Source organism: Symphodus melops, assembly GCF_947650265.1.
Source record: "Symphodus melops genome assembly, chromosome: 10".
NCBI lineage: Eukaryota > Metazoa > Chordata > Actinopteri > Labriformes > Labridae > Symphodus > Symphodus melops.
The window spans coordinates 13,213,431-13,236,606 of NC_136700.1; the positions used below are offsets into that span (position 1 = coordinate 13,213,431).

At 40.6% G+C, this 23,176-nt stretch overlaps 3 protein-coding genes across 5 annotated transcripts in view; 1 reads left to right on the forward strand and 2 right to left on the reverse strand.

Moving 5' to 3' along the window:
- The window catches only part of fam168a (family with sequence similarity 168 member A), a 30,084-nt gene extending 19,597 nt beyond the window's left edge, over positions 1-10,487 (reverse strand). Inside the window, exon 1 of one of the 3 annotated variants that reach the window (XM_079354195.1) lies at positions 10,307-10,487. The gene's annotated coding sequence lies outside the window, so the exon portion shown is untranslated. The remainder of the gene's footprint in view (positions 1-10,306) is intronic. The other 2 variants (XM_079354193.1, XM_079354194.1) reach the window with 2 other exon arrangements.
- A 1,874-nt stretch (positions 10,488-12,361) lies between these two features.
- Positions 12,362-16,830, forward strand: kbtbd3 (kelch repeat and BTB (POZ) domain containing 3). The gene is made up of 10 exons (XM_079354520.1): positions 12,362-12,677; positions 12,935-13,245; positions 13,327-13,492; positions 13,697-13,879; positions 14,211-14,384; positions 14,485-14,775; positions 15,027-15,269; positions 15,351-15,641; positions 15,739-15,888; positions 16,236-16,830. Exons 2-10 carry the CDS (start codon positions 12,959-12,961, stop codon positions 16,368-16,370), a joined length of 1,920 nt encoding a protein of 639 aa, XP_079210646.1. The 5' UTR covers positions 12,362-12,677; positions 12,935-12,958; the 3' UTR covers positions 16,371-16,830.
- A 104-nt stretch (positions 16,831-16,934) lies between these two features.
- On the reverse strand, positions 16,935-18,375 carry sln (sarcolipin). Its single transcript, XM_079354524.1, has 2 exons — positions 18,214-18,375; positions 16,935-18,078 (listed from the first exon to the last, which is right to left on the reverse strand). Exon 2 carries the CDS (start codon positions 17,932-17,934, stop codon positions 17,839-17,841), a length of 96 nt encoding a protein of 31 aa, XP_079210650.1. The 5' UTR covers positions 17,935-18,078; positions 18,214-18,375; the 3' UTR covers positions 16,935-17,838.
- Positions 18,376-23,176: the final 4,801 nt, after the last annotated feature.

The following is a 23,176-nucleotide window of genomic DNA, read 5'->3' on the forward strand; positions in this document are numbered from 1 at the left end:
CATCCTAGCCCGAGATTGATCCTTAATAGAACCTTATCAAAGTTAGAAAATGTTGTATCAAGACAAACCTTGTGTTAAAGTGAAAGAGCTGCAGATTCATGGCCGCTCTTTGTCTGTTAGAGTTCAAATGAATACCATGAAATGATACACTGATTTACATCTTTATCCTTCTTTGGTCTTCGACACAAACACACCCGACTTCACAGACGGACTCAAAACCTCTCCATCACAGTGTTGCTGCTCACTCTGGCAGTGGTGACCAAACAGTGTTCTCACCTCTCTGGAGAAAGCTCAAACACCTTCCAGCAGGTCGAGGCAGTCGCACCATCGCTGACTCTATAACAGGGTTTCTTAACCATGGGGCCGCGGCCCTTCGAAGGGCCGCGAGCGCCACCTGCAGGGCCACGAGGGGATAATATGTTTGCATCTGTGGGCCGTAAGGGCAGTGATCGTTGGCCTGCAGGATACTCTCCGACCACCAGAGGCAGTATCATCAGTTAGAAGTAGTGGAACTTTACAACGCGATACGCGCGACACTCAGCAGTACAACCACTTCCTCCACAACATCCTCCTCAGCTGCTAGTTCTCCCAGGTCTTATCTAAATGCTGCGTATGGTCGCCCTGTGCTTGGGTAAAGGTTGAACTATTTGCCGCAAGTATTCGTTGCTCTTTCGGCAGTGACACACGATGTCTCATATCAAGGTTCTGTTTTAAAAGACAATACAACGCCAATAGCTGCTGAAGCACATAGCCGCCGCCATTGTTGTTTGTTCTCGACTACTGCGCATGTCCAAATGTTTCGTCTTACTGTCACAGCGTCTCCGTGTAAACGGGGCCTGAATCTGAATGGAAACGTCATGGAGAGGTTCTTAAAATGAAAAAATAATGACGGCAACGGGGGCAGCGCTACACAAAACAGAATGCTCTTTTTAATTTCAACAAATCTACCTAACTTCATTGAGCACCTAATTTTATTGCTTTTGTTGCTAAGTTTATATTGGGTTACTTATTTGACAAACATGCACTAAAACATGGTTTTATATGAGCAAAATTAATTCAATGATCTTAACTTGTGCAAGGTTTTATGCATAATTAGCCTGTATAGGTTGATATATTGATTAAAAAACATACAAATGAAGAACAGTATTCATTATTACAACATAGTGACACAAATAGCTATTAAATAAAAATGACCGCAAAATTTAAAATCAGAACCATTCACTCGATTGGGCCCCAGACTACCTTGCCCTGAAAATGTTGGGCCCCAAGGTCAAAAAGGTTAAGAAACCCTGCTCTATAACAAGCGCTAAGACAAGAAGCGTCTGCAAAGTTACGACGGCAGAAACCTTGTAGGTCACAGACGATTTCTTTTGCAAGTTTAAATTATTAAATTAGCTCTCTCTTTATTGCACGCATTGCATGGGGATGATTATTTTTTTGTTTACAACTCAGACCTGGCCTCTAATAAGACACATGGCAGACTTGACTGAGGGGCGGCCACAGTGTCGCTGTGTGTCATGAGACTGAGGAGCAGCCTTAGCTCCAGCCGTTTGCTTGTTTTTATGTCGAGCAGAAAAAAAATTACTCAAGACAGCATTTCCAATATGGAGACCGCCAACAACAGGCTACAAGTGCCCCTTTCCATAATCTAATTGAGGACAGCACTTAGGATTTGTCCATGTTATCATTACTGCTCTACAACAAACGGAAATCCATCTTTGCTATTTGTTTTTTTTTTCAGGGCTAATTATGTCCGTCAGGCCTCACATGCAGTGGTCGATATTATCTTATATACACAATAAATGGTTTACCTTTCACGTTTAATTGCATCAACGTTTCTGAAGCCTAAATACATTGAATTTACAATCATTTAGTAAAAGGAAATTTTTAGCTTGGAAAATGACCAAATCATTGTGAAACCTGTTTCAGCTACAAGCCTTCAAACTGACAACAGATTGTGTACTTGGAGCACCCTCGCCATCACACGCACATCCACATCAGGGATCCATTCAGCATTGACTGACATTATTAAAGAGAGCTTCCAGGCTTAGTCGGAGTCATTTTTTCTGGACTTTGTTAAGCTCAAACTCCATTAGCGAGACTTTATTTGGGCTGAACTCGTAAGCTGTAGCCTCGAGGCCTAGCCACAAACGTACAGCTCGCTAGCATCACTGGTCTATGATGTGTATCACTTTAAATATTTTGTGTGAGCTCAGTGGGATGTCGGTCGGGTCGTGCCTTTATTCAGACCTTGAACGGTTAAGCCCTCGCATTTAATTGTGCATACAAATATGTGTGTGTCTCAAAACAATAATGTTGGTTCCCTCCATAAAGGGAGATTCCTGCTGCCTGGAGGGGGACCAGAAGAGCTAATAATGAGGAGGAGGGAGGAGGAGGCAGAGGGGAAGATTGGGAAAGAATAAAACACACACACACACAAAGAGAGCTACCATTCCTGGAGAACATGTACAATACAACACAACCCCCACACCGACTCTATCCTCCCACATAATACCTCACCAGGCATCTACTCTTTAAGCAACAAATCAAAACCGGTGGGCGTCATCACACTTCAGTGGAGGAGAGAATAGAACTGAACAGCTTTCTTTTTTTTTTTTTTAATCCTCGAGAAGGCAGCGTTTCACTCCTGTCATATGAAAAGGAAACAGAGAAAAAAAAAAAAAACTGCAGACAAAGACTGCTGATTGTGATGTGGTGCGTCTAACAAGAACAATCCTGATTCAGAATACCAGAACTCAGTTCAACGTGTCAATTGAGCAATTATTTTCATTTCTTCCCTTTTATTGTTTAGCTTCGAATTCAGCAGGTTCATTGAGTTTAAAGCTGAGAGTAGTCTGTGATTCTATTAGCAAGAATGCATCCGTAATTGGTTATTGATCGACTTATTGACTTGTTTACATGTGGAAAAAAAAACCTGAATTCAAGGTTCCAACTGATCTGATTTTTACCTTTTTGTAATGAACCAGCTAGTTTAGAGCTACATTAAGCCTGGGTTCCTGCTGACTGATCCATTAACATTGAAGCCGTATCTCTTTCCGCGGCCTTGCATTTCGTTTCCTTTCGAGAACCGTCATTAAGGATTTATCATCGTTCAAATCTCAACTGCAGTATTATATCAAACTAAAAAAACTGGCCTGAAGGACAGTGAGCCGCGTAATAAAATCAGAACTGACGTCCATATCCACACTGGAATCAAAGGTGAAATCTTTCTGTAATATCCACAGGCAGTGTGGTGGAATCAGAAAGCCCCCCCCCCACGCTTTCTCACACAATCAGACCTGGCCTCCAGCAGCGAGCCGCTCCAGGCCGCCCTGGGCTATTTTAGATCTAGGACAGCAGCGTACACTTTGGGACGGCATCTGCCCTTCTCTCTGTGCTGCACACTTCTTTTTCTTCTATTCTCAAAAAAAAAAAAAAAAACCCTCATCATTCACACACCTCATGGGACCGCATTCCTCGTTTATGGGACAGAATTATTCAGGATGCTGGAAGCGGACAGATTTCACTCAGAGAGCTTGATATCATGAAATACACGACAGCAAATAGTTTATGGAGAGTTCTAACTCTGCTTCTTTGCCTACTATTCCATTAAGGCAAACTTAGTTTATATAGTTACAATTGTTTTATAAGGATTCGATCAGGAGGTCAGACTAGCATATTTTAAAGATTGATAAATGTGGAAACGTGCTTTAGACACTTTTTGCAAAACGAGAGAAACACCTCCTGAATACAGCTCATAATAAAAAGACAATTACAGTCATCATTCTACATGGGTATAGCTTTGTTTTAAAATGTGTTTTGCAGGAGAACAGAAACAGTACTTACAGTTTATAGCGTTGGAGCGGCAAGAGCCATAGTTACCGTCATCAACTAAGAGACCTTGTTTAAGGTGTTATTAAAGACGTCTTTCTGAACTTGATAAGAGATCGTCCGAGTAATTTCAAATATCTCACAGCAACCAGGAAACACTCCGATGTTCCTGAACAAACGCTGCTCACAAAACAGAAGGTCTGCAGTCATGCTAGACGGATGCCCGGCAGAGATCTTCATCGTTCAACCTTTTCTACCATCAAGTAAAAAAAATAATCTCTTGACGGCAGGGTTGGTCATTTTCAAAAAAGTAGCAGGATTTTAAAAAGTAGCATTCCCTCTGTGCTCCATCTGCCCTCAACCCCTCCCCCTCTGTGCCCCCTCAACTTGCGCCCATACTTCATGTGTGCATGCATTGCCCAAAGTATTTTTAATACGGCCCAAACAGAGCGACGCACCCCGACACCCTGTTTCTCTGTCGGTGGCATCGACGGACGAGGAACAAGGATGTTGTTAGATGGGTAGTGGCCTAATTCAAGACGGGGCTTTTTTTTTTTTACTAAATAAAATAGATACCTATAAAACTGTTTGTACACTGCACAAAATTACACAGTGCCAGACCCCCCAGGCCTGTTCGATGGCCACGTCTGGCCCATGCATTTGAAAGACAAGAACACCTCGCATGAATTTCAACTCGTCTTTGAAAACAAATAACACCACCATATTGCTCCTCGTATTACAATCAATCAATACCTGCAGGGAATATGACCAGCAGGCAGACACTATTCCTGCAGTAGAGGAGGGACAGCAGAGAATGAAAGACTTTAATATGGCGATGTGAGAGCTGCTGATCACTGTTTGTCAGACTGTTGTCTCAACGATTGATGATATTTTCAAGCTCTCCAAAATCCATCGACTGAGATTTTTCATTACTTCAAAAGGCCAAATCCTGCAGGCGGGCTTAAATGTCCACTAATACTTTTTATTTAATTTTTAATTCATTTTCACTTCAATTTTAACCTCATTTTTTGAATGCCCTCCATTTCCTCACAATAAATGCCTCCTACTTAACTGGGCTGTATGGTTGGGAAGGTGGAGTCCCTCAACGTTTTAGGTTTTGGAACAAATAAAAGAAGAACCCAAACAATATTAGATATTTACACGCCAGGAAAACCTGTGACATCGGTTGCTGATGCTGCTCATCTTTCTTAAATCAGGGATCATGTTCCCAATCCAACAAGTGCGACTCTGACCATTTTGGACAGGAGAAATGTGGAGGTATTCAAAGAAGGTAAGAGATATTGGAGTGTGTGTGTGTGTGTGTGTGTGTCAGGGCTGTGCTGGCAGACAAAATCAGAGCAGTCCGTGTTATCAAAAACAATATAAAGGGCCAGCAAAACATTGCTTTGTTTACTGAGCTGTCATGTCCTTTTGCTGTTAACAGCTCCTTCATTATCGCTCTGTGGTGGTTAGAGGTACAACAGTGGCTATTAACACTACTTAATCTTGTTTAAGGTTTATTATTTACGGAGGGAGGGGGGACAGCGGTCGTTTACTGTAACTAATGTCTTGTGTACTGCTACTGGATGCCTTGAATTTCCCTCGGGATCAATAAAGTATCTATCTTTAAACACGTCAGAGGGTTTTAAACACATGTTGGCATTGACCTTTTTTTTAATGTAGCTCTAACTTGTTAGGGATCATCGCTTAAATATAATGAGACATCTTCCTTTTGAATGCTTCACCCGGCTAACTGCATATACACATACTATTGATCATGGCTGAATGTATCAGTAACTAAACAACAGCCTGCAGTCACATGTGTTGTTATGTGCAGACTTGCAAACCGTCTCCGTACGACTGACAGCTGAATACATTACAGCTTTGCCTCCAGGGATCACTTCAACCTTTTATCCTAGTCCTTTATTCCAATCATTTCTTACCTGCCACTCTATGTTTGCTCACGTGAACACTCGCGGGCACGCAAACCAAAGATCAATCACCAAGCAATGATTGATCACAACGACGCCGATCTGCTCAAGAGCATGAGAAAACAGTAAGCTTGCGTCAATGGTCCAAGTAACTGTTCACCGACAACACACACACACACAAAGCAGCAAGAGCATCGTTGGCCAGGTCTGATGCAGAAAAGGAATTCTATAAACTGTGCAGCATTATGAAATATATTTCCTCTGTTTGAGACCATATTTCTAAGTGATGTTTATATGTGATATATGGTACATGGGAGCTACAAAGAGTCAATTCGACAATGAAGTAAACAGACATTTTCAGACAAAAAAACCCCCCTGAACATTTAATGACTCGAACATTGAACACAAAAATAAACAGTACCACAACAAATTCAATGGTGAAGGTCATCATATTTACATTCACTAGTTTGTTGCTAGAATTGTGACGTCTAATTTGAATTTATTTCTTTTCTTGAGCTTGCTACACTTAACAAGTTGAAGGTAGCCACCAGTGGTCTGTTTCAACTTTATTATAGCCGAGGTTGACCCGAGAAAAAACAAAAACAAAAAAAAAACAGGTCAAATGCAGTAAATTTTTTTGCATGCTTTCACCCTTTGGTCACAATGCTTTTTTTAAAATTCCAAGTAGGTTCAAGAGGAATGCTATAATGTCCTTTTAAGCCCAAATAAATATGGTCGTCAATTCAAATTGTGTTGCATGATCACAATTTCACTCGCCGTGGCGTGGGGACATTCCCGTCACATTCAGGTAGTTTAACAGAATGCTACTTGGTCCGTGTTTATGTTCTGTTTGGATAAAGTGAACTTTCATTTATGGTGTGATTGACATAATTGAAATGATTAACTAAAAATATGAGAAGAAAAGTTAAACAGACATTTTTCTATGACCAAACTGATAAGTTGACGAGCCATTAGTAGATCTTTGATCATAAAAACATCTGTTTTAGTCTCAGCTACGAGACTGGATTAAAACAGCCATCGGACATTGAAAATGATCTGAACTATTCATCGCTGTGCGTCTTAGTCCGTCAAAATACAAGCAGCGGAGAGATGCGTGTGCTGCAAGCAGAGCAGGAGGAGCAACTGTGTGTCTGTGCGCGCGTCTGTGTGAGTACGAGTGTCTGTGCGCGTGCGTCAGAGAATAAAAGAAGAGATGAGGAGCTGACAAGACAACGAGCCTTAACAAGCTAACGTAGCTTGACCAAACAAAGCAGTGAGTGCCTCTGATGGCTTCTCTTTGTAAAAACCTAAAGCGCTCCCATGTGGAGCTCTTCTGCGCTAACATGTAGGCTACTTCAGGGGTAGCACTCTCACCACACCGTCTCTTTACACGGTTACAAAGAGCTTTGCAAAAATAAAACAGAAAAATCAAAAGGGAGGCAGATGAAAAAGTGGGAAAAAAATTACATATTAGATGGAGCATTTACAAGACTATTACTGATAATTAAACTAAGAATGCAGTAGCCCAATACAAGTTAAACTCCATCATTCAAAAGGATATCATAGTGATTTTAAATTCTGTTAGAAAAAGGAGGAAGGGAAAGCCAATATATCTTACACACTTTTCAAAACATATGTTTGGTATTTTTAAGTGAGTCCATAATTCATAATCTTAACAGCGGATTATTTGCTCAGTTACTGTTAAATAAAGTGTATACTTGACTCATTAAGTTGTTTCTTGGGTAAACTTTATGTAACAGTGGTTTGAAAAAAAATTGGAAGTGAGTCATAAGCACAGTACGACAGAATTATTACTACATAGAGTGATAATGAAGCACGTGGGCTCTAATCAATACTGTATTCACACAAGATTATTGTGAACGGGTGGTGCTTCACCATCTAGGAGATGCTGCGTTTTAAAGACATCTTAAATGGGCATCACACAGGAAATGCACGCATCTCATTCAAGACTATGTCCCGTTTTGCTTAAAGCTGGGACAGGTCAGAGTAAGAAAAGAATAATCCTAACAGTTGAACATGAAGAACATCTTTTCAGTATCCGTTTAATCTGACTGATAAAATTAAAACATGCAAAAATGTTGCAGGTTAACGGTTAGTTGGTTGGACAAAATATGCCCTATAATATTTGTTTCCATGCTGTGTACACTAAAACATTTAGTACTTAATGATAAATAACAAATACATGAATATGAATAATCTACAATCCATTGAGTTATGACCTACCAAAAAAATATTAGCATTATAAAATGTGTGGTCATTCAAATATTGCTCAGAGTAACTCACTGTTTATTTATTCCAACCATGTATTCTTCACATCTGCAAGTCTCTACTAAAAAAACACCTGGATCATCAAGTTGAGGGAGTGCGGCCATGACACCAGAGGAGGGGGAATATGGATGCTGCTGCTGCTGCTGTCTGTAAGCCATCCCTTCACAGATCTCTAATGAGCAACTCATTAAGTGGTTCAAACCACACGGGAATGAAGCGCTGCAAAGACAAGAGTGTGCTATAGAGCCACTGACTCTTCTAACATTAACAGACTCCGGCTTTCTATAGTCTGACAGCTTTACGGCTGCATTGTACAGCCCACCATTCACACACGAGACTACGCTTAACGCATGCCAAAAAAACCCCACATGCAACCCCTCCCCCCTTTTTCCTCTCGCAAGGCAGAGAGGGGTCACCAGAAACCCAAGAATAAGAGGAACTTATACAAAGTGTTAAAAAGGTTTTCACGATGCACATTTTGACTTTGCACATCCTTTTCAGTTTGTTGAAGGATCAACGACTCGTGCGATTCAGCTCACATGTGATGATCTGTGTTACGTTATCCCTTGCTGGATAATTCTTGGCAAGTTAAATTTTTTCAAGTCAAGGCCCACGGCAGTAGTATCTTAGAAATCCCTTTAAACAGATAAGACTCCTTGAATTAAATGAGACAAATAGTCAATGACTAAAAATAAAGGTTATCCCCCATACAAAAAAAGAAAGAAGCACAGAGAGACTTCATTTAACTGATAAGTGTAGTTGTAAAAGAAAAGAAGAAAAACATGCCTTTGGCTGTTTGTGTAATCGTGTCTCTTTTGCACTCCGTTGGGGCCCATCAAATTGTTGTACTCCTATTGTCAGTGAGAAGAACAGAGTCACCTCGTCTGCTCTACCTTGTTTACTAGTGCTCAACCAACGACTTGAAAAAAATGATCATTTAATAATAAGATTATTAATCAGAGTGACTATCTAAATTTTTCAAACAAGAATGCATAAAGTTGATCATGCTAGGAAATGGTTTCTTTTCCTTCTTTATTTTCTTTGTCATTAAAAAACGTGTGTGTGTGTGTGGGGGGGGGGGGGGGGGGGGGGGGGGGGCGCAGGTGGTCCGCACTCAAAATAGAAAGATGCCATTGAGAAAAATAAAGGATATTTTCCCATGTCTGCCATACAGACGCCAGAAAATAACAATGGTCTAGTTGCTGTCCTGTGCTGAACTTTAATTACTGTCAGATAGATTTGTTATAATTCTATAACTTCTTAAAAACAAGTAAGCCATAAAAGGGTCAACATTTAAAACCAAGACTAAACCTTGCGTTTAATATTAACCCAGCTGAGGTGAGTCATTTGTGAAGGTGAACAAATTCAATGTGCAAACGTTAAACGTGGACACCTCATTTACACAGGCTGTGTATATGAAAGATGATTTCCAGAAAACGGCACAGATGAAATATAAATCCACTCTGAAACATGAAGTGTTTGCTCCTGATGGTGGCTGCAGCCCAGTGTGCAGGCATTTACATTTCCCACCACATCACTGATTAAAATGTAGTTATATATCAGAGTCAGACATGCAATGGCACTGCGTTGCATTCCCGAGAAATCAAGCTACACCAAAACTACCATGGTTAAACAAAAAAAAAAAAACATGGTCACACACTCAAACAGGGATAAGACACCATTTTGAAAATCCATCGATTTCTAGATAACAACTCCGCGATGCCATCTTGCCAATTATCAGCAGATTAGCTTCCCCTTTAGCATGGCTGTTCAACCATGGCGTTGCTGCCCACGCAGGAATCTGTGCTGGTCACGGATTACTAAAAAGTTAGCTTAGCTCTCCCGCTAGCGTGAAAAGGTAACCGCTAACCTACCGTAGCATCACTGCATCACTCTGCACGCGCTGCTCAAATGGCTAATTAGCTACCTAGCTCCACAAAAGATCAGTAAATGGGGATGGAAAAAAAACACGGATAGTAGGTCTGACCGAACTGCACAGGGAAAAAAACACCAGCTAATATTGCCGCAGTATACACACGTTAAACCCCCCTGTATCAACACGACCACAAGTATCAGTTTGATTCCGCTATTTCAGCTAGCTTGTTTAGCCTAGCCTGCTAGTCCCCCCACTGTAGCCAGCCATCACGGAGGACAATTGAAGGGATACGGAGGGGAAAAAGACAGGAAAAAACCAACTAAGCAAGTCGACACATGGACATTGTTGCTCTCCATATTAAACAGCGGACATGACTTACCAAACGGACTCAGTTGAACAACAAAACAAGGGTTCCGCTCGTGCGTACGTGTGTCTGCTCTGACTCGGCTCGGTGCGGACTGACTCGGGCCAGTGGCGCAGGGAAGACAGCTTTCACCCGAAGAGACGGCCACCGTGTGGGGGATGGGGATGCACTGCCGGGAGGGAGAGAGGAAGGGAGGGATGCAGGGATGCAAGGAAAAAAAGGGGGGGGGGGATAACGCAAACAGTGGAGAGTCTATGATGATTATCACATGATAAAAACATGTATATATATATATATATATATATATATATATATGTATATATATATATATATATATATATATATATGTATATATGAGTCGGACTAATAGACAAAGAGAAAGATGCATGTCCCCATCTGCTGGTCTTTTGATCGTTACTTCGTCTGATAGTTTCATTTCAAACAATAAAAGGGGTCTTTATTCTGAGGGTTATAGCCTACTTCTTCCTATATAAAGTGTGCTACAGGGGGGAAGATCGTATACTAATTAAAGCTGTTAGTCATTATAGGTCCTTTGTTCTTATAATTTCCTATGTTCACTTATTTGAGCCCTGATAAGCTGCATTAATGTGACCTTACAGTTGTTTTGAAGTGTTATAACGAGAAGAAAAAACACACGCAGTTGAAGTGCATGTGTGTGTCTACATAAAGCCTGATGTAATGCATCTTTGTCATAAATATCTCCAGGCAGGAAAGTGTGTTATTTGGTCAGCAGCTCTGTGGTAGTGAATCGGTACTGCAGCAGTGTTGGAAGTTCACGTTCAATAATACACATCCAAAAGCATCTGCTTCATACACAAGAACGACCACTTCTTTTTTTTTTTTTTTTTGCTCGACATGAATACAGCCCCACCCAGTGGATGTTAGTTGCACAGCAGCATAATGCCTCAGTTTCCTAACATGCAATGTTTTGTATCACCTTTTTAAAAAGAAAAAAACAACAACAACAATTATTTAACGTGTGTTGGCTCCTGCCTAACAATTTGATTATTATCAAATTGTTTAAACCTTGATTAATTTTGCGAGTTTATTTTCCTTTATATGTTCCTTGTTTGTTTGTTTTGTTTTTTTGTTTAAACTGAGTACATTAAATAATATTACATGAAATCCTGTGGCAAGATTGATCACATTTGTGCATCGCTAGTTCATTATGCTTAAAGAAAATGAAGAAAACATTCAAGGTATGCTCTCTGCAGAGCACGTGTAACAGATTGATATTGAGGAATGAATTTCAACAAAACACGTTATTATTATTATTATTATTATTATTATTATTATTATTATTATTATATATCCTCCTGCCTGTTTATGGAGTGTGTGTACTTGATGAATGAGGTACGTGTGCGTTATGTGCGTGCACGGTGCGCAGTATGTGCGTGCGTTCTGGTAAGAGCCGTTGACATTTGGTCCGAGGTAGGTTAATAATGATTAATGTTCCATAGATAGATGAATTTAAAAGTATATAATTTTTGTTTTAATGTCATCTAACGGTGGTGTTCTGTTTCTTATCATATTAGATTTATTCTGTATCAGTTTTGTACAGTTTTGAATATTATATATAAAGTTATTCATCATTTTTGTCGCAAACGTTAAGGGCTCTTGTAAGATATTAAGGTCGCGTCTCGCGCAATAAGAAACATTGTCTTCTCTTCTTAATTACACATTATTTTGTCTTTTGTCAGGAGATATGTTTAACTCTAATACCACAACTCAGTGATCTGTGTTTTTCGTCTGTTGAATACAGAATAAGCCAGAAACCACAAGCTGTCTCCTGAGTCATTGCCAACATCTAGAACACAACGCAGGATCTACACACGGATTACACACGCTCAAATAAACCATAGGCTAAAATCCAGAGACGAAATAAACTGAGTTGACAACATAACCCCTTCAAAATAGAAAACGCCGAACTGTAGTCTCAACCGACCAGACAGGCTTGTTATAAAGCTATGATTCACTATAGTCTGCGAGTCAACCAATAACAGAACTACACTACCCAGCCGCCATTGCGCTGTCCTCTTTCGAAAACAAAGAGACAAGACATGAACATGCACTCTCACAACGCATTTTTTTTCTTAGACGAGATTAACTTATCCTTTTTTTATGAACAAAGCAGCGCGTTTCCGTTTAAGATAGTTATTGTGACTATTATGACGCATAAAAAAACAAAAAGAGTCCTCGCGTGAGTTCATATTTCCGGAAGTTAGAATGACGAGAGAAAGCGCTGTCCGAGGTGCTGGCACTGTGTAGTGCGTTTACCCTGCTTCAGGCTGCCTACCTGTGTATAACACATGTCTTTCTGTTTCATCTGTATGTTAGAATTTACAAAAAATAAAACGTAACCAAGGTAAGTCCAGAATATGTTCTTTTTAATTTGAATATTTATGTGATAATTGCTTATTGAATTCATTTGACACAAACTTAGCTCTAGGCCTGATATTGTCTGTTAGAGATATAGGCCGACTGAACAGACCATTAGAAATGCTTTCCCTTTACTTCTCCTCAATCACTTCTCCTGTCTTTCACACAGAAAAAGCACACATTATACATTTTATACAGAACAGACTAACACACATGTATTTAGATTTTTGTTTTTCTTTATAGCACATATTGTCAGAATTTGGGAAGATGGAGGAACTTCAAGAGTCACTTCTCTCTACAACCAACACCAGCAACCTTAGCAGCAGCACCAGCAGCACCCCACCCAATGGTAATTCTCGTAGTGCTCCACAATGCAATGGGGTCCCAGAGAGCCGGACCCTGCTGCGGATGCCTGAGTCACACGGACTCCAGCTGCTGCGTGTGCTCAGATCTTTTAGGGAGCGGGGCCTGATGTTTGACTTTACCATTAAGGTCCAGGAACAAAGTTTTCCCTGTCATCGCTGTGTGCTTGCTGCATGCAGTGATTTCTTCAGGTATTTCTTCGATCATTTTCTTTGTAATGATATTTGTGTATGATTGTCTTTTGTTAATATGTGTAACTGCTGCGTGTTCAGGGCCATGTTTGAAGCGGATATGCGAGAGAGGGATGATGGTTCAGTGACTCTGGGTAACCAGTGTTCGATAGCAGTCAGCTCTTTCCTCGACTTTGCCTACTCGGGAGAAATGCTCATCACTGAAGGCAATGTAGACGTGCTGTTTCAGCTTGCCTCTTTTCTACAGGTATACACCCATTCTTCATTTAAATCTTATTTTCCTTCGAGTGCATTTGACATTGTTTATGCTAAACTTGTGCCTGAACCAGGACCTCCTCACCTGGGTGACAATGCTATCATAATAAAATAAATGTTTTGACTCTTTAAAAGTCTTTATGAATTTGAAATAACATTTTCGGTTCCTTTTTTTTTTTTTTGTCTGTGCCTTCAGGTGTCAGTCCTGTTCCGAGCGTGCAGCAACTTCCTGATAGCAACCATGGACCTTAGCAACTGTCTGTCCCTCTTCTCCTTTGCTGAGGCCTATGGTTCAGCTCCCCTTCTCCAAAGTGCCACTGAGTTTGTTGTTCAGAACTTCTCCAGCCTCTCTAAAACACAGGACTTTCTGGACATGCAGGTGCGGATGCAGGAATGAGGGAAACATTTGTAACAGAGGTGTTGAGGTTTTTTGGACCATTTGTTTATAAATCCTTATTTTGATCACATTATACTACTGTTTATATTATGTAATAGGAATGCATTCTGCCTGTCAGAGAAACAACTTTGACCTATTGTTGCGCTAAGATATTTTTATGACACTTCCTACGTTTGCCAGCCTTTCTCAAATTTCTCCCCCTGCAATCCAGAACGGGAAAGGTGGTAAAAATATTGGATGGATGCTTTAAAATGTAAAGTAAAAGAGCTGCTAAATGTCTGACTTATTGTTTACCTGTACTGTTTCTTTGTAGGTGAATGTGTTGGAAGCATGCCTGAGGTCAGATGCTTTAAATGTGCCCAGAGAAGAGGTTGTGGTGGAGTCGCTTCTTCGATGGGTACGACATGATCTCCCAGGAAGACAAAAACTGTTACTCGGCTTGTTGTCTTTAACCAGACTCCATCATCTACCTGCATCGGCCTTAAAGGTATAATAAGTATAAGTATAATAAAGACGTGATATTTGTTGGATTTTTAGTTAGTAATCTCCTAATGGACTTATCCTTCATGTGGTGCTCTCTTTCCCAGACCCTCCATGAATCAGACCCTCTCCTCTGTAACAACCAGTCCTGTCTGGCTCTGCTCTCAGAGGCTAAGAGCAAACAGGACCAGTACAGTGGCCTGCTCACTGATGCCAGACCAGCTACCACACAGAGCTACATCTACATCCACAAGACTGAGGAGAACGGAGAGATCCACCACACATTCTGCTACTGTCTGGAGACAGACCAGTGGAAAGAGCTGGGGACAAGACATGGAGATGGCATAGCCACGATACCAGACTTACCGGGATCCTACCTCACCAGTTATGCTGAAAAGGTGAAACAAGTTTGTGAAATGGAATGGAGCCCTGCTTCTGCTTTTTGGGGCATTATCTTTTTGCTTCTTAGATGTGTCTTTTGACTGCATAGGGAGAAGAGTAAGGGAATGTCCATAAGGAAGAAAACGGATGAGGCCTGGATTTCATTGTGTTTTTTCTGTGTGACTCATACTGTTTGTCCAGATGGGTTTTATTCCAGTTATTGCTGAAAAAAAAAAATCACACGTCTTTGTTCTTTTCTGGTCATAAGATGTTTGTGACAGGTGGTTGCAAAGGAAACTGCTGTCGGGCAATCCGCCTCCATGTGGCTGAACCTTTCCACGATGCTACAGACGAGGTTTGGTGCTTCTGTCCTGTGACCCTCACCTGCACGCCTGCACCTGCCATGCTAAAGCCCAGAACCACACACACTGCAGTCACCTGCTTGGACCGGATGTACGTCATTGGAGGGCGGACTCGAGGATCCAGAGGGGGGGCACCCAGTCTGCTCGAGGTAACTACTTCTCCTTTAAATAACTGAGACCAAATAACTAAATCCTTTAATGGGAAGTAACCTCCCCCCCGTTTATTATAGGTGGAATATTATAATCCTCTGACCCAGACCTGGACCTCAGTCAGCCCACTGCCCACTGCTATTTTCTACCCTGAGGCCAGCGCTTGTGGCAGTGTTATCTACACTCTGGGATCAGAGGTAGAACTCACAGACTCCTTTAACCCCTCACTGGACTGTTTCTTCTCCTACGATGCCCAGAAGGACCAGTGGAGCCGCCTGGTGGCAGAGTTTGGCCAGTTCTTCCACGCCACACTGGTCAAGTCTGTGTCAATAAATAACACTCTACATCTTTGTGACCTGTCTACTTATAAGGTAATGTGAGAATTACTTTTCTCCTTTTGTAATGTAGTTGAAATGGAAAATTCAAATGTTACACACAGAGTTTAGAGTGTCCTTTTTTTCCCTCCAGGTGTACAGTTTTTGTCCAGACACATGTGTGTGGAAGGGTGAAGGCTCATTTGAGTGTGCTGGGTTCAATGCTGGAGCAGTGGGTATGAGAGACAGAATCTACATCATGGGTGGAGATTATTCACCTGATGAGATCACTGATGAAGTTCAGGTTGGATTTTTTTTTTTTTTTTTATTCATGGAAATGTCCCATCAGTCTTTGACATTTTTCCACAGGGGTTTTTGAGTCTTTTTTCGGATTTTGAACTATTGACATTTTGGAAGTTAGGAACATATTGCAGAATCCAATGTTCAAATCCAATGTCAATATGTTCAATTTACTAGAAGCTATGGTTTAAATAGCTAATTAAACAGGTAACAGTAACTGTATGGTTATGTGACCCTGCCTTACAATCATTAAGCTAAGCAGTTAAATAAAAGTTAGTTTTTACTTGCCAGGATTAGAGGCATTTCTCTCTTACCATTGCAGAGTTTTGATGTGTTTTCTTGATTGTATAGGTGTACCACAGCGGCAGAAGTCAATGGGAGGAAGTGGCTCCGATGCCCCGAGCACTCACCGAGTTCCACTGTCAGCTCATCAGCTTCAACAGATACAGAGACCCGTGGAGTGACACAGTGGACACACACACATGAACACGTCGGTTGTGTGCATTACATGTGTAGCTCACCTTAAATGTACCCGAGTCTCCAGCGTGCATGGCACACAGCTGACTGAGCTTGCATCTTCAGACAGACTAACAATCTTTAACTCACCCTTCATCTCACAGGTCATCAAGACACAAGTGCAGCCAAGCCAAAACAAATTATTTTATTTTTTTATTCCTAGGGCAGAACCTAAACTTTGTAAGTGTGTCAATGGAAACGTGGTCCCTCCCATGGAGGAAAACCAATTCAGCAATATACTTTAATAGAATCATATTATTAGTAACTCAATTTTTCTGCTTACTGAAAGTTCACCAAATAGCTGTAAATGTATTAACTCTAAAGGGCACTTTGTTATGCAGGACCGTTTTTTGCTTTACTTCCTAAGTCTTCTTTAGAGTCTCCATCTAAGATAAACACATGTAGTTTAAAGTGCAAATAAATTAAAAATTAAATTCTGTGGTATGTGGTTCTCTGATAAATAACTTGAGTGGGGCTTATCCACATTATTTTATCCTGATATTTCTCTTATTTTATTTTTAGCTGCCGGAAACATGCAGATACGGTTTAAAACTTCTAATAATGGCCAATAGCTAATGACACATGGATGATTTACTTACTGGGACACTGATATTTAATTGCCTTTATTCTGTTTTAGCATGTCATTTATCCATGCATTCCCTCACTCCATCTTCAATAACGGCATGTTTGAGTGAAATGTGTAACTGTTTCTGCCTGTCATAAAGACCACTCAGTAGCTGCGAAGTGTACAATTACTTGTTTCAGACATTAGAAGACATAACATTTGGGTTGAGGTGGAGACCAAAGTTTTGTGGTATTTCAAGTGTTTTTGTGATGCGCAGAAGAAAGAAACTCGACGACATGTTGAACTCAACGACGACTGTTTAATGGCAAGAAATGAACATAAACGTAGAGCTTTAAAAATTGTGTGGACGTCGTCTTTAAGTGAACACAGAGTCTGCATTTGACACAGTCATCCGTTAAAATAGAACAACAGACACCACAGCTCGGATCAATGTATCATCAGTTATATGAATGACACAGAGGCATTCGCTGCTCATTGTTTAGAGGCACATATGTAGGTCTAGCCATTGCTGTTGAAGAAAAAAAAGGGCCTTAAATCCCTTTCAATGTATTTCTATTTCACCGTCATCTCGACTCTGACTTCACATTTGGCTCTTGCCAAAATTCAAGACCACTTTTAAAAACCTCTTTTACAACAAATACAGATCCAATGCCCCCCCCCCCCCCCCCCCCCCCTTAAGGCTGCTCATTTAGCAGAGCTTTGGCATTCCTGAAATATGCTGGACTAGAATCATAAATGTGTTCTGAAAGAGTTGTAAGACCCAGTGTTTGGAAACAGATCAATCAGTGGCAAGAACAAGTCTTACAAGACTGTGCTAGGTTCCCTCCATCACCTCTCTCATTGCTCCGTGGTTCAGTCCTGGTATGTTTTCACCAGCAGCCACATCAGCAGCACAGTGATTAAGACGATCATGAAGTTGAGGAAAAGCTCTTGAACTGAGCGATCCATGACGGTGGGATCTCAGGTGAGAGCAGAGATGGGAAGAATCCAAGGGATTGCTTAGAAACCGAGCAGAGGGAAGAAAGAAGAAAAACAAGGAGCGTGGATGCAGACGTTTTTTATGTTTCAGGAGAGGAGGGTGTTCCGGTTTTTCTAGACCAGATAGGTAAAGAGAGATGAGAGAAAAAATTTTATGAGTTGAGACTGACAAAAATACAGGTATGATCATGGAAAATAAGATAGTAGTCATTATTAAAAATGACAAAAACAAAATAAGTTAACTGTTACCTTTTCTTTTCAGGAGTGATCTTACAACAAAGAGGAAGACGAGGAAAAAGATGTTTTTTGGGACAGCCCTTTTTTATGTCCTGACCTCTCTGTGTTGTGGATCGTCTTTGCAGCATCTACCAGCAGCTGATCTTCTTGCCCTTATCCAGCTCTCTGCGTACGTCAGGAACAGGGCCCTCTCCTAAAGTAGCCGCCCTCAGTGGACCGCCCATGTTTCACATACACACAGACTGATGTCACACACCAACTGACCAACCAACAGAGTGTGTTATTTTCCACAGTCTGGTCCACAGGAGAGCTGCCCATCTCTCACCATACACAGTGTCTGTCTCACACACAGCAGTAGAGGGACTCGGTTATTTATAAAACATTATTGCAGGGTTATATTTTTTCCAAATACAATACTCAAGTCTTCTGCTGGATTTAAAAAAAGTGCAACAGTATCAGTCAGTATAAGGGTAGGTCCTGTATGCAGAGGGGAAGGAAGAACAGCAACAAATGAGGCAGGTTTGAATCAAGCTCATGCCACAGTATATCATGCTGTATATTTGCCTTGTCACTGTGGAGATGAGGTTAAAGTTAACCTTTGCATGGTTAAAGTTACCTTCACTCATATAGTTGGTAGTAAAAGTAAGCTACTCTTATTATGCATTCTGATCAACTTCAGATAGTTTCTGTATCCAACCTCCCTGCTGAATGCCAGTAATGAAGACAAAGTATGTTTCGGTCATGTTGCAGTGATGCATGTAGTGCTTGCATCCCTCTTAAACTACTTTATCTGAACTGATGGTTACACTGAAAGAGCCCAATCAGTTTCTGCTATGCTCTGCAAAGTGTAGGCAAAAATAAAGGGGATTATTGGCATTTATATGGGAAGATTTTTTTTCTTAAGCCCTCCATGCTGGTTCATCCAATAGTTATACAACACACAATATGAACGAAAGATGAAGGCGCAGTCCGTAGCTGGTTTTCTTTGCCTATCATAAAGAGTGGAAGTTATTTTATCTTTTGTCTTATCCGTCTACCACAGACTTGTTTTTGTAAAAGGTGATTCACTGGTTTTACAAGGACGATATGTACAAGATTATTTCTTGGAAAGGTATGGTGATTCACAAGAGTCTTGTCAATAAACTGAGTCTGCCAGGCTACCAGAAAACCCCCTAGGAAGTCCCTCCTCTGAATGAAGAAGTAGTCCCACAAGTAGCCCAGTGCAACTGTAACTTGACAATATCAAACATCAGTTTTTAAGCATTCATGGTAACTAGGTATCGTTTGTCGTTGGGAGTAGTTTCCCATCACAAGAGGGAAAAGGCTTATGTAACGTGGGGCAGCTTGAAAATGAGAGTATGCAAACCATTCATTCTGAGTCTGAAATCCTAAAGTACTTTTTTAGTTTCTGTCAATGCAATAAAGAGCTACAATCAACTCTAAGTACAGTGCTGGTTGTCTTTCGGCTTCAACCTTTCATTTTTGAGTTCAAACTAAGACATTAAGGTGGCACATTTGTAGCAGGTTCACTCACATGGCACAGTGGAAATCTATTTTTTTTTGGACCTCTAATAATAATTATGACTGTACAACTTTTCGCATAACAATACATTAAACAGTTGTAAGACGTTGTGTAAACTTTGAGCAGAGCCTGTATAGCTGTAACTTAAGTATTTATGCTGAGCCAAGATAAATAGATAATGGCTCATGTCTCCTATGCCCTTACAATTAGGAACATCTAATTGATGCTTTTACACAATCATATTTCAAAATAAGTGGGGATTTTTCGTATTTTTTTGTGCCTGTGAGCACCCAGTGTGTTTTTACTTTACTGTCCTGCATGCTGTGCTGGCGCTAACAAAAGGATTTTGACAGCTCACCACAGAAAACCTCTCAGCTCATCCAATGTCAGTACTTGACAGCTGCTTATAACGGTGTTATCTCAGAACTAATGTTAAACCCCCTTGACACACACACACCTTCTCCTGTGCGCACAAAAAGGTCAGCATGGAACAAAGTGTGTGTGAGCACACTCCATCCACTGGATTCCAAGGTAATGCCCAAAGGATTTAACAGATCAAACCGGCTGCCATTTTATCACCCTGCTGCTCTGCCAGCAGGGGAACAAGAGATATTTGACCCAGGGATTCCCATTGTCATGGAGATCCACTGCTGGGATAGTTGAATTAAGCAGGGAGGGGTGTGCAGGCATCTCTCTGCAGGGTGGACCACGGCCCACTCCGACAGCTGTGTGTGTGTTTAAGATAGAAAAGTGCTGGCAGGGTTACCCTCTAAGTCAGTGGAGAGACAGAAGAGTGTCAACAAGGCCTCAGCGACACCATTCCACACATTCTGGGACACTGTATATATCTGTGTTTGTTCAAATGTGTGTGTGTGCATGCAATGTTTGTCAAAAAGGGAAGCTAATTTGGTGACAGTTTTATGCATAGCTATAAATGTAAAAGTGTACATACCATATTCTACTTCTTTGCAGCTATGTTTTCTAACAGACACCCCAAGATAGGCCAATAATAGTTCTATTTCATAATAAGGTATGGACCTATGGGTCAACAGCAAACCTGTTCAAAATTTCGGAGAACATTAAAAAAACAAAACCCCCCCAAAAAATCCATTGCATATAAAATTGCAACATTATTTGGCCTCACCCTGGAACTAGTTCCAGCAGATGCAGAATGAACTCGAACATTCACATACATTTTGCTGGTGAAACTGTAAATGTGAATATTTGTATATATTTGGAGAGGTTTTAACTTTTGTTTCCAAAAAAGTGAACAAGGCTTTCTTTTAGAAAATACATTCATTATGACTTTCTTTATTTACCACACACACACACAAAACATTACATGCAGCACTTACATCTAATCGTTTTTATATTGGAGCATTTGTAGCAACTTCCTCAAGCATTTGTTGTCTATTTCAGCTGTATTATTATATTGCCTATATTGTTTACATGGCACATATCACACTGTGCTTTGAGACTCATTTACAGTTAAATGTCATGACTCAAATGCATCCAGCCATGTGCTGTCCTTTCTACAGGTAATTAATTTAATCATATTAAAATATTTCATGCCATCACGTCAATTTTCACTTTCTGCTTCTTTTTAATTGTTCACAATTTCAGGGATCGGTTGGCCTAATTTAAACACATTTCATTATTACTGACTGTCAGTACTTGGATTTGCATTTCATCACATATTAATCATGGTAGTGTTGGTGGGAAAATTCACGATTCTTGCCAACATATGGGCTAAATTCATACTGATTAAGTCAATCAATTAAATAAATTGGGTGTCACTAAAGGGTCAATAAATTGGTTTTAATATTCAATGAGACAAGCTGAGAAAATCTACCAACTCTAGACCATACAAAATTGTAAAATAGTTGTTGCGCATCTCCTTTTCCACTACAGCATCAGTGATTGGATGAGAGACATTTCATCTTTGTCATTAAGCTGTCAGTACATCAGTCGCATCACCAAACTCAGTGCTTAGCCCTGTCGATATTTGAGCCAGTGAAGATGTTGTATGCACATCAAATCTTTGACCAAAAGACTCTTCAAGCAGTATATATTTATGTTCAACCTTTCTATAACCTTCAGTTAAGACCGCATTATAAAACTCAACAACAAAAAGGTGTCAGAAATGCATCTTTATTTTAATTCACTGATTTCAAGCTCTTCAATAATCTTCTAAGTAAAACATCCGCAGTTGAAACTGTTAGATTTTTTTATTTTTTTTTTAAAGTTTTGTTTTCGGCCTTTTTACCTTTATTGATAGAGGGAGGACAGTGGATAGAGTCGGAAAGGGGGAGAGAGAGTGGGGAGACACATGCGGGAAATGGGCCACAGGCCGGACGCGAACCCGGGCCGCCCGCGCGCGAGGACTGAGCCTCAATATGTGGGGTCGCACGCACTAACTGTTAGATTTTTAAACAATACGTACCTGCAGTCTTAACCTCCGATTTATTTTATATATCTGCTTCCACATTGTCCCCAGAGAGAGCTAAAGATCCGAATCACTGTTTTAAAAAGCAGTATCTGGTATCTACTGTATATCTCTTTCAACTCCATCATGCAGCTAATTAGACTACATAGCAGGAACATGAGTTTGGCCTCTGGCTACTGGCCCTGCATTTTAAAGAGTGATGGCGTGCCTCATGGTTCACAAGTGGTTACACTTTAGTTCTCAGTGTTACTCTGCTTTTTCAGACTTTGGCTGTGAGAGGTGAGGGTGCCCTTGGGCAAATAGCAAGGGAAATATCTTCCTAAGCCTGTTCATAACCTCAAAGAGACTTTTTGGGACAGAGACAATACTTCAGCCACATTCATTGTTTATTAGATGAGTTTGTCTAGAATCAGATGTCATCACAAGGTCCAGCTCTTGATCATGTCATATAAGATCCATTAGAAGATGTATCATTCATCAGCTACCAGATAAGGTTGTTTTCTCAACTGCTGTTTCCAAAGTCAAAAGTTAACTTTGAGTCTCAGGTTTCAAGAAAACTTGGAGCAGATGTTTAAAAGTGAACGTAACTACTTCACAGTAAGATTGTAAGAGTTCTTTGAAAGCTCCAGAGCAACTATTAAATGTGCTGCTTCCGACAACAAAAACTCAAGGGAGTCAATAACAGAGAAAGTAGAATTAAAATTGAAGCATAATTAATCCCTGCCTTTAAATAAATAAATCTTCACCCATTTTTAAAGCATTCAACTGACTGTCACGGAGTACAACGTCTTAAAATCTTGAGTGATTCACCAATGAATGAACTAGAGTGGATTTGTATGGTTCTCATCCCATGTTCATATGGGAGTGAAGATTAGACTGTTTTGAAAAACAATATGGAGCTGAGTGTTGTGTTCATATCACAGAGACAACCACGGTCCCCTGTCTAACCACCTGTTGTTTTGCACACCAAACTGAGCGTGCTGTTCAAACGACGAAGGGTTACCAGT

Coding starts and splice junctions, on each gene's coding strand:
- sln (XM_079354524.1), bottom strand. CDS start 17,934: ATGGATCGCTCAGTTCAAGAGCTTTTCCTCAACTTCATGATCGTCTTA.
- kbtbd3 (XM_079354520.1), top strand. CDS start 12,959: ATGGAGGAACTTCAAGAGTCACTTCTCTCTACAACCAACACCAGCAAC. Junction 13,493..13,696: donor AGCTTGCCTCTTTTCTACAG/GTATACACCCAT, acceptor CTGTGCCTTCAG/GTGTCAGTCCTGTTCCGAGC. Junction 14,385..14,484: donor TACCTGCATCGGCCTTAAAG/GTATAATAAGTA, acceptor TCTCTTTCCCAG/ACCCTCCATGAATCAGACCC.